Here is a 12,111-nt window from a genome sequence, read left to right as displayed (position 1 = left end):
TATTTCTGTATAAAGAAATACATTTCTGTAATTTAATCTATGACATAAAAACAGAGTACACCCATACTTTAGCAGTATTTCAGTCCCCCAACCCTCATTTTTAACTGTTTTTGTAATAACTGAACCAATAATCAAAATAATAACTATCATTAAACTAATACTCTTACCAGGAAACTTTCAGATCTGTCCCAGGCAATGGGCAGGTTTTATTGTCTTGATTTAAAATGCTAGGGTACACTTCAAGGCCGGCATTCACAGTGATAACTGGTCTGGCTCTGTTAGAGAGAAAGAGAGAGAGTGTGTGTTTGAAAGACAGGGAGGCAAAGACAGAGAGGGAGAAAAGGGGAAGGGAGGGGAAGGGAAGGAGGGAGGGAGGGAAGGAGGAGGGGAAGGGTGGGAGGCAGAAACGAACAGAGAGGAAATAAGGAAAGAAAAATTAAAAAGCTATTTTTAAAAAGTTACACTGATCTAGGCATTTTAGGTTCATATTCACTGCAGATGTAGTGCAGTGTTTACTGAAGCACTGTTCACAAAAGCAAAAAGAAAAGAAACAACTTAGAGTGACCAACTGTCCCAGTGTTCCCGGGACTGCCCTGATTTTAACACTGAAAGTCCCATGACCTGTTAAATTCCTCAGTTCCAAGCAAATGGGGATAATTAGTCATATATCTGGACTCTGTCCATCAAAGCGGAATGGTTAAACGCATCATGGGATATGTATCCGATACAATGCAATACAGCAGGGAAGGCAAGTGCCATAAATCCACCAATCCGCCTGTGTTGTTATGGACCATCTCTAAGATCCAAGATACGATCGTGGTGTGACCAGGAAAAGACCCACAATGTACACAGGATGCACACACACAATTTTTTAATGCATAGAACATTTCTACTAGGATATACTAATAAACTAGTGTGAGAAGAGATTTCTATTGTGTGCCCTTTTTACATTATTTATTTACTATGTGTATGTATATACTATGTGCACTTTGTTAATGGCTGTTGAAAACTGAAACAATAAATTAAAACTTTTCCAAAGTTCAGGTGCAGAAATTTAAAAATACACTAGGCTCAGGACAGTATGCTTGTCCAATCACAGTAAACCCTGGAATCTGTACAAAAACACTCCATTCCCAACAGCCACAATCTCGCTGACCCATCACCAACTCTGTTACACAGTTCCAACGTCAGTGTTCCTACTATGGAACACTGTATGAACATGGCCCATAGGTGAGTAAACACTGAATCTACTTGGGATGCCAGATGATAGGTTTAAGCATGAGTAATTGATGGATTAAAAAAGAATAACTGGGTGTCTGTATAAAGCTGGGAAACACGGTTATGTGGATTTACACACTGCTTTGAAAAATAATTATTTTGGAAGTCATTACATACTGCCTTTTCAGTCACAGAACTCGGTGGCACAAACACCACGTTAATTTCTTATCTCTCAGAGGAAAATGTGAACTCCTGTAATTTTTTAAGAGGAATTTAAAATGTAAGAGAATATCTCTAGACACAATTTCAAAAACAAAGAGGGAAATTCTAAATGGTTTTGAAATAAAAAATTACAACTTTCTTTACTTTGGGGTCTCCTTGTACAAATACTATTTGCCTGCAGTAAATCTTAAATTGAAAGAACAAACAAACTTTACCATTACTTCCAGAAAATTAAACTAAAATTCAAATACTGGGACTTAACTATAAAACTTTCAAATAATTCACAATAGTACAGGATATGGAAACATGCTCACCTGTATAACACAGCTCTGTCTACACCAAAAGCTCCTACAATTAAGTCTTAAAAGAGAGTAGAAAAAATGTTAATAATGATGATTTTTTAAAATTCACATACCATTCTATAAAACTTTCAATAAATACAATATTTAGACATAGTCTCAAAACTTTCTCCGTTAGGTTGTTTAAGATAACCTCTAAAAGGCTAAAATATGAAATTCAAAATAAAGCTATCATCAATGGCAAACATTCACATAAAACTAGTACTTCATTTAGGTAGACAAAAATCCTTTTCATGGATACTAAGTAAAAATCTGCAATGATGGGAAGTATAGCCCTCACACACACGTACACCAAAGGAAAAGTCCATATAGATACTTGTGGATTTTACAATTTTACTGGAAAACTCCTTTTTAAAAATTTTTCTCTATTTAAAAAACAAAACGAAATGAAAAAGCACATTACATGTATTTAGAATAATAGGAGATAGCACTCAAATCAACAAAAACAGAATGCATTAGTTTTTATATGTGACAGGTAATAAGAATGATTCCCAATTAGAAATAGAGGAATCAGAGCTCCATCTCACAGTATAACCATGCTCAATTTGATCAACCCTACCTAGGCCGAAAAGTACATGAAAAAAACATAAAGACAGGCAGACTGTATTACATCAAAATCAAGAATTTACGTATCCCCCAAAAGTAAATGTGACGAACTAAGAAATACACAGGGTGTGCAAAAGTAGGTTTATAGTTGTGAGTACATGAAACACACAGTTCACTCTTGTATTATTTTTTACTAATTATTGTATTATTTTCCACACAAACGACTGTAAACCTACTTCTGCCAACCCATGTATATGAGTTAAGGAGTTAATATCTTCAATATTTAAGACACTGCTACAAGTTTAAAAAAATGAATGAATGAAAGTAAAATATCCCAATAGCAACAGAGAAAAAAAGAGATGTAAAAAAGAAAGTCACAAAAGTAAATATATGCAAATAAACCAAAATGCTTACCCTCACTAACAATCAAAAACTATAAAATGAGATAATGTTTTCCACGTATCATATAAAGTAACATTAAAAGGAACAAAAGCCCTGGCTGGTGTGGCTCAGTGGATTGAGCACCAGGCTGTGAACTGAAAAGCTGCCGGTTTGACTCCCAGTCAGGACATATGCCTGGGTAGAGGGCCAGGTCCGCAGACGGGCGCTCCTGAGAGGCAACCAGTCACTGTAACCTCTCACAATGATGTTTCTCTCCCTCTCTGTCTCCCTCCCTCTCCCCTCTCTAAAAGTAAATAAGTAAAATCTTTAAAAAATAATAAAACAAAATCAAAGAAACAAAAGGTGACACCTAATATGGGCACAAATGTGCAAAAATTACCACTCATTTACTGCTGGCAAGTGTTTTAAAAAGTTGCAAAAACCTTTGGAGTGGGAATGTGATTTGACAATGTATATCAACAAACTTAAAAAAAAACAGTGCTTAGCTTTGATATAGCAATTCTAACACTTTGTTCTAAGGAAATAATCAGATACATGCAGCAGACTTATACACAAGAATATAAATGCCCCACAATAAGGTTAAATAATATATGATACAGCCATGTGAGAAAATGGAAAACATAAAGTTCAAGTCTTTGAAGAAAAATAACTTGAGGAAACATTTCTGGTAAGTTAAGTGAATTAAATGTACTAACAGTACATGAAGTATAATTCTGTTTTGTTAAAAATGTATATGACTGCACTGAAAGAGACTGTAAAATATGTGCTGCAGTATTTTCTAAAAGTTCTATCCTTCTATTGCACTTATTCAAAAACATTCTTGAATTAACACTGACATAGGTAAGAATCAACTCCCTGTCTTATTTCTAAAAACACTTTTGCATATTGAGCTCATTTTAACTGCTTCGACAACAGTGGAGTCTAAATTGTCTGCACTGCATTTCATTTAAAGGATAGACCCATTATGATCCTAGGTTCGTTATAATATGCCAAAGTATATATGAGCCAGGAAAAAACACACTTTCTGTACTGAAAGTGGGGAACCAGTGGGGAAGGTTGGGCAAATTACCTTTCTCCCTCTTTTCTCATCCAGAAAATGGTATAATAATGAGCTGAGCTAGCTTATATTCTCTCCACAAGCCTTATTCAGACAATTAGGTAATATATTTTTAAATCACAATGATTAGTCAAGTCCACAAAAATTTAGATTACTGAAAATCAAAAAAAGGATAACATTAAAAAACTAAGAATGAGCATTTAGCTTTTGTTTATAACTTCTACAATATTTTTCTCTGACATTCCATCACAGACCTCAAAACAATAGAAGAAACTCAGAGAATGTGTTTTTTTTTTTTATTGGAAACGCCCAGGAAATAGAGCTGTGTTTAGCTCATATCCCTTTCAGTAATCAGAACAGCACCTTGAACAACAGTAGGGGCTTAAACTGTACTTGAATTATTGAATTGAAATAATGTATAACATAAATCAAGAGCACAGTGACTATCTGCTACTAGGACTGAGAAATCTACGAAGCTCTGTGCATTTCTAGGGAAGTACCTGGATATCCGTTTTTGTCTATATCGGTGGCTCCTTTCATTGAATAGCCAAAGCTTGGTGGCATGCTCTGGGCAGCCCACTTCCCTTCGAGGATCTGAGACGGCACTGCGTTCAAGCCTGTTGATCTTCCATTGAAAATATAGACGATTCCTTTTTTATCTTCACCCCCATAGGGAGCAGCAATTGCAATATCTGCAGAGAAAAAGGAAAAAGAGATGGGGGGGAAGGGATGGTGAGAAGGAAGAAAGAGAAGAAGGGGAAGGAGGAGAAAGGAAGGTGACAAGAAGGATGGAAAGAAGGATGTCTTAGTACTTATTATTTATGTGAAGATCTTAATATTTATAGGACCCATTTATCAAGATTAATATTGATTCAAAGTTCAGTAACGACATATTCTTTATACAAAAGCGACAATCCAATTCAAGGAAATTCAAGTAGAACTGTACATGAATTGGAAAGTACATTAATTGGAGCCAGCTATTCTGGGCCTGACTTTGGACAAATCAGTTAACCTTTCTGGACCTTAAATACCTCACCCTTAAATGGAGGGGAGGGTGATATGTCAAAACATTCCTCTAAAGTTCATTCTAGCTTTCAACATTCTAGTTAATTTAGTTGGGCATGGTGAGGGGTTGTTTTTTTTGAAACAGAAGTCAATCTGACTCAGAAACTTCAAAGTTAGGAATTCACAATCTTGCTCAACTTACATTGAAATAAACAAATAAAAAGTTTGAAATTCTTTTAAAAAGAAAAGAAATACCCAATGGTCACTATGAAGTTTCCCGACTCTAAAATATTTTACCAGCATGTCCACTTCCCGCAGCCCCTGCTGGTACCACTCTGGACCACCCCTGGTCTGGGTCCCAAAAGCAGACCACGTGGCTTCCCTCTGCGACTCTTGCTCCTATGATCCATTCTCCTCAAGCTGCCACACTTCAACATTATGTAACCTTCCTTCTTAAGAGTCCTTCGATTCTTTCCCAAAGCTTTAAATGCTACCTGGTTTTTCGATTCAATCCTGCCTCCCTCCAATTCTCACCCTCACTCACTCTTCCTACCAATCCTAGCCTTTTTCTTAAACACACCAAGCTAGTTCCCATCTCTGGGTTTATACTTGCAATTCCCTTCTGCCTTAACAGCTCTTGCTCCAGAGTCTGCCAAGCTTCTCCCTCCAGTTTGTCCAAATCATAGACCAAATGCCATCTTGTCAGGCAGGTCCTTCCTGGCCACACTAAGAAGCCCTGCCTTCTCGCCTCTCAATCACACTCTCTTATCATATGACCTTGCCCTTTTGTTGTTTTAAACCCTCAGCCTTTTCACTACCTGAATTCATCCACTGTGTGTCTACTCGATGGCTCTTCCCCAAAAAAGTTTCATGGGAGCAAGACGTGTCCATCTTGCCTGTGACAGTCCTTATGCACCAGCCCTTCCAAACGCCTCCGCTTACTTAATACCCCCAAAGTTTGCAGCCTCCTCCATGCAGCACCCCGAGACAACCAAGATGACCTGATCATTCATCTTTTGTATAAGACCATGAGGCCCAGGAATAGGCCCAGCACTGTGGTGATTACAGTCTAGTATTTACTCATTTACATAAAAGTTGCCCATGTTGATGCTAAATTCCCTAAGGACATGGATGGGCTCTAATTTGTCCTCTCGTTTCTGGCACCTAGAACAGTTGCGGGCTTGCAGTTAGCACCAACTAAGAATTTTTTATCCTTAAAAAAGTTGTATTAAATTATGTAAGTAATATTTACATTATCCTTGTTCGAGTTTCAAAAGATGAGCATAACTCTAAAATTGATGTAAGCCTTAAGAAAGTAGTCATTAAAAGTACAATTTTCCAACAGAAGATGGCTCTAGTGTTAAAATATTGTTACAAGAAAAATGATCTTTCACTTTTCTAAGACTCCCACTATTTTATACATTCTAATCATCTTCTCTCCTGGCCGGCATCGGTCTAGACTGGAGAGTCCTGTTTTTTCATGCAACCAGTTTCTCTCTTTAATCATTTAAGCTGCTCTTTTCTCTCTCTTTTTTCTTCTTTCATTCTGCCTTTCGGGGGGGGGGGGGGGGGTATTGAGAGAAACTGCTCATCACTGCGGAAACTAACTTTCTTGTTTTGTTCTCAGTACCCCTCTGGATGATGCCTGGGGCTTCCCTGGTGGGTGCAGGTGGAAAGGGAGGAATTACGGGAACACAAAGGGTTAATGCCATCAGGTTGGAACAAAGAAAAGATCCAGGTTAGAAGTGACAGTTCATTTTATATGTATAAACTATAGCTACATACAGAATATATGTATTTGACATAAACACAGCTCAGACAAGTTTCCACTAAAGACACTGTCATTCACTATCTCCTACATGGGACAATAAGACCCCAGAAGAAGCCCTGGGAGAACAACATCCTCCTGTATGGCAGCGATTTTCAACTGGGGTGCCGCATGAATCTCTCAAACACGTACGACCTAACTACTGAGTCAGGGCATCCACCTCTTTTCCTTTGTCAAATGAAAAAACAAAGGACAACAACCAACACAACAATACCCATCCTGTGTGGATGAATAAAAAGTATACCTATGTTTTGGTCAGGTCAGCACAAAACCTGTTTTTGGTGTGTTGCAGAGTTTTAGTAGTTTATATGTGCCATGAGATGACAAGGGCTGAAAATTGATGCTCTATGGTGTCTAGCTCTAGAAGTTAAACCTCTCTGTAAAACAGTTGTTAAACTTCTATATGTGTTTGCTATTTTTAACTGTTGTGCTCACAGATGATACATTTTAATAAAAAACCAGAAAGCAGGATGAGGTTTCGGCCAGATCACTGCATTAAGGAAAGCCTCTTTGAAGCGGCTGGGACACCCTGAGACAAGGCGATGGCGAACGTGCCCAGGCTCCCCCGGACACCTGGAAGCAGAGGCCCAGTGAGAGCCAAGAACCCACTTTATTCCAGATACAACCCCACAGCCAGCCCTATGCTTCCTAGATAGTTTTTGTTATCAAAAAGTAAAGATTCGGTGTGTTCTATAGTATTCTTCTCAAGTTCGAGTTTGAACTTTATATACCAGCATTCCATTTGATTTTTTTTTAAGATTTTATTTGTTTATCTTTAGAGGGGAAGGGAAGGAGAGAGGGAGAGAAACATCAATGTATGGCTGTCTTTCGTGCATCCCCTGCTGGGAAATGGCCTGCAGGGAACCGGACTGCAACCCAGGCATGTGCCCTGACTGGGAATCAAACCGCGATTGTCTGGTTTGCAGGCCCAGGCTCAATCCACTGAGCTACACCAGTCAGGGCTCCCATTTGATTTACATTATGGTGTCATGATAGTAAAAAATTAGGACTCTATTCTAGGAAGCAAAGTGTCCCTTTGAGTAGTTTTTCCCTAACATTGAAAACTTCAGGGTTAACCTTCCAGGTGGCACTTCCAGGGCATGACATAAATAACCCAGAAGCAGCGGTGGAGTCTTGAGGCTGAACCAATGTTTTCCTTTTCCACTACTTCTTGGGAGATAAGTCCTCTGTATTTTCTGAAGTTTTTTTTTCTCAATTTTTTAAAAAGATTTTATTTATTTATCTTTAGAGGGGAAGGGAAGGAGAGAGGGAGAGAAACATCAATGTATGGTTGCCTTTTGTGCGTCCCCTGCTGGGAACTGGCCTGCAGGGAACCTGCCTGCAACCCTGGCATGTGCCCTGACTGGGAATCGAACCTCGACTGTCTGGTTCGCAGGCCCGCGCTCAATTTTTTTTCTCAATTTATAACTTTCCTTAAATTTAATGGGCATACCCCTCTATATTGTCGATGACACAAACTAACAATTCAACTCTCTACTCTGGGAGTTTTAGAAATGCTTTTAATAGTATTCTTTAAAAAAAATCTTGGTAATGTGTAATCTGTATTTCATTCTATAACAAAGCCAACTTAGTTTTTTTAAAATATCTACAGCTATTAATTAAATTATTAAATGGCACTACTATAAAACCATGAGCTTATTTATTTTACTTGCCCTCATGAAGACAGACATAACTTCCCTCAAAGTATTATGGACAGTCACAACAAAGTTAGAGCTTGCGGTATGCATTACAGGCAGCACTGCCTGGGCAGGGCAACCTGCCTGGGAGCTTACTTTACACTTGTACCCAAATGGACAGCAGAGGGCGCTGTCGCCATGCGGGAGATATAATCACGAGCACAACAGGGCTCCAAGCCAAGGCAAGTTCCTTTCAGACCAACTATTGCAACACTTGATTGTGAGGCTGCTTGAATGATAACTCATGAAAATCAACTTTTTAAATGTCTGCTGTTATTTTTAATAAAGAAGAGCCACTTGACACTTAACCTAGTGTGTCACTAACTGTCACTCAAATTCTCTCCAAGAAAGAGGACTGCCCATGGGAGTACAGGACTTTTCCAAGTGGACACAGAAAATCGGGGACATGCAGCTGCTGGACTTTGATCTCACCGTTGAAGCCGTCCTGGTCCAGGTCTCCCAGAGGTGCTATGGCACTGCCAAACCGTGCAAAGACTTCAAACCCATTCAGTTTGGTCGTCTGGAAGTCTCCCGAAGCTCTTTGCAGAGACACCGAGACCTGCCCCACCTCCTGGAGTTTGCCATCTGAACCACGATCCATGAACAGAGGTGCGCCAATAAACACATCTGCATGACTAACAGAACAGAATTGTTTTCATGAAAGCAAGACCAAATTCCATCTGACTGTTAATAATTACTTCCTTATTAAAATTCCACTCCCTCTTTCCACACCTCCCATAGCCACACTGAAAGCATAAAATGGTCATTTCAAACTTGAACATTCCTTCAACTCTTTCAAAACTATGCATAATTCATAAAATTACTTGATTCCTTCATTATTATCAAAGCTATTGAAACAAATAATGGAAAACATAGAGGTTTTCTAGATTTCATGGTAAGGTTGCTTCAAATTGGTTCCTTGAATTGAAAAACTAGTAGGAAAGGGACAGAGAAACAAGAAGAAATGTTTAGTTTTAGCAAAGTGTTCATAAACATGCGAGGAAAACTTTCTGGAAACATTTTTTAAAACTTACTCATCCCCATTAATGTCAGTGGCAGCGACAGAAAATCCAAAATATGCAGCCATCTGGATAAGAAGAAAAAGAAATGCCTATGTTTCTTCCAACTAGTTTAACAATTGATATTTGTAGTGTATTTATCAAGTAAAAAAGGTTTTTTTCTCTGCATATAGTACTTCAGTCTAAGTTTCTTCATTGTTCATCTTACCAACACAATGACAATCAGGTAATAAGGCTTATTTTCCTAGATTTATGAGCAAAACATATCCTATGGATGTCACTTCAGTGACCTAAACACATACCATTTAAGTCCAAGTAAGTGAACGCTCCTTCCCAGGCCTAATCTATTACATCCCTTCTTCTCCATTATCCAGAAAACACCAGATGCACACAAACTATCAGAAAGACATTCAGTCCCAGACAAATGTTTTACCTGAATCCGAGAGGCTATCAATGGATGTCTACGCAGTAGAGGTAACAGACAATAATGACCCGTAGGTCATAATCAGCTCTCCCTATATGAAACTATTTCAACTTTAAAGAAATTACAATCCCACCAACAGTGAACTAACAAGTGGGCAGCGACCAGAGGGGAGAGGGAAGGGAACTTAAGGGGAAAAAGGGGGAGGGATTTTGAGGAACAAGTATGAAAGACACAGAGATGAGGACTGGGGGGGGGAATGGGAGGGAGGGGGGAGACCGGGCGGGGGGGGGGGAGAGAAAAAAAAATGTACTTGAAAAGTAACTAAATTAAAAAAAAAAAAAAGAAATTACTGTTTGGAAAGACAGGGAATAGAACTCATCTCTGTCTCACATTTGAATTGCTTACATGCCAGTGGTTTTGCTTTTGAATTACACACAGTACAAATGCGCTTGGGTTTATCAGGGGCTCATTAAGCAGAGGGAGAAGGAATGTCCTCTCCCCGCCACAGCAGACCACTGGTCATCCCAGACAGAGCAGCCTGGCCGAAAACACATGGAAAAGAGGAAAGTTCTAAAGAGAACCCACCATGCAGAGCAAAACTAGGAGAGATGACAAATTAAAGATGAACTAATCCAAAACAGCAGAGTTAGTAAAACTTCCGAAATTTGATTAGCAGACAGACCAGGAAGGAATGATTAGGGAGATTCCCACATTATGTATTTTGGGTCGATACACTGTAATTGAGAAAATGAAAGACACATTCTATATCCCAGTACAAGACAAGAGAATGAATAATAAAGTGTATTGCATTTGGGGTACCATGTCGATGTGATGACTGAAATTTAACAGAATATATACTTGAGCCTTATTCTCTCAGGGTGGCCTGAAAGTGTAAGGAAAGGATGCCTTTTTCCAAGGCAAGTTTTGTCCTGGGCACTATGACTGACATGCTTTCGTTTGGCTCTGACCACAGCCTCATGAGGAAGTTACCAGTATCCCTGTTTTTACACATGAGACATGGGATTTACAGTGGTAACCCCCTTGTCCAGGGCAATATTACTGAGTACGGAGAGTCCAGGTCTGTCCTAATGGTCCTAAAGCAAAGCCCAAGTTTTCCCCCACAAATAGCTGAGGAGGATCAGGGACTGCCTGCAGGCAATGCTCCTAAAGCTAAAGAAGTCACCAGAGCGCAAAGAGATACCCACGCGTGCCTGTCATAACACAACCCTCTGCATCCACCTGACTGCCCCACAAACGGGAAGAGGTTGCTGGAGACCTTGCGTCTAGTTCCTCATCCTGTCGATGCTCTTGCAAAGCCCACCATCTCCACTGAACAAGAAGTGGGCCTGAACCCCTGATCTGGAAACCGGAAGTGTTTTTCCTCTGGTACTAATGAACTTTTCCTCTATCATTCTTAACTTATTTAATAAAATTGCATCTAATAAATGAGAAGTCTTAGATCATTTCTGAAAGGAGAAGTGAATGCCATCAGCAAAAAGAAAGGAAATTTTTGGCTTTGTGTGTAAGCGATTTGATTTTGTATTTCCTTTTAAAAAAACCCATAAAAGTATTTGCTTAAACAAATTACTTTGGTTAAAACAAATATGAAATATTTCAAGCCTAGTTTATATCCATAATATTGAATATTGAACCAATATTTATTATACATTGACTATTAAGCCACTAGGATATTGCCAAGGAAAATTCTAAGACATTAAGAAATGCTGATATTAGGATGTTAAGTGAAAAAAATCATTTTAAAGCATACCTGCTCACCAGTAAAATTGTGTAGAGATGACATGTTTTTCCCATCATAAATATAAACCTGTGCAGGAAAAACAAAAGTATATGAGATATAAGAAAATATAAGATAACCCAGAGATTTTTTTCGAAAACACTTTTTTAACTTTCCTACCATTCCTAAAGTCCTCGCTGCTCTTGGAACTCCTGAAACAAAGTCTGAAAAGAAAAAAATTTAATTACTCGTTTGAAAAATAAAAGTTTAATCCCTACCTGAGGACATTTTACCATAGCTTTTTAGAAAGACAGGAAGGGAGAGAGACAAACATCAGTGGGAGAGAGGACCATCCGCTGGTCGCCCGGTGTGTACGTGACTGGACGGCGGATGAGAGACTGTACCCTGAGTATGTGCCCTGACCAGGACTCAAACCTGCAAGCTTACAGTTGCAGACGACATTCCCACCAACCAAGCCACAGGGGCCAGGGCACGCCATTTCTTTTTTAATTACTCATTTCTAAGACCAATATTAGAAATTGCAGAAGAAAGGGGACAGGTCAGAAAGATTTAAGTTTTGTTTCAAAAGATATTAGAAG

General features: G+C 38.9%; 1 protein-coding gene across 2 annotated transcripts in view; it reads right to left on the bottom strand.

The window, feature by feature from the left end:
- Window positions 1-12,111, bottom strand: part of ITGAV (integrin subunit alpha V) — an 83,929-nt gene that overhangs the window by 30,323 nt on the left and 41,495 nt on the right. For both annotated transcript variants that reach the window (XM_037136822.2, XM_037136823.2), the window contains exons 9-15: window positions 11,693-11,736; window positions 11,546-11,602; window positions 9,369-9,421; window positions 8,767-8,969; window positions 4,305-4,496; window positions 1,755-1,800; window positions 168-275 (exon numbers count right to left, since the gene is read on the bottom strand). In XM_037136822.2, coding sequence (XP_036992717.2) covers window positions 168-275; window positions 1,755-1,800; window positions 4,305-4,496; window positions 8,767-8,969; window positions 9,369-9,421; window positions 11,546-11,602; window positions 11,693-11,736 — 703 coding nt within the window. The remainder of the gene's footprint in view (window positions 1-167; window positions 276-1,754; window positions 1,801-4,304; window positions 4,497-8,766; window positions 8,970-9,368; window positions 9,422-11,545; window positions 11,603-11,692; window positions 11,737-12,111) is intronic.

The sequence above is a fragment of the Artibeus jamaicensis genome, unplaced genomic scaffold (assembly GCF_021234435.1).
Source record: "Artibeus jamaicensis isolate MK-2021 breed Jamaican fruit bat unplaced genomic scaffold, CSHL_Jam_final contig_391, whole genome shotgun sequence".
Classification (NCBI taxonomy): Eukaryota; Metazoa; Chordata; class Mammalia; order Chiroptera; family Phyllostomidae; genus Artibeus; species Artibeus jamaicensis.
This window is presented reverse-complemented; position numbering and strand designations above follow the sequence as displayed.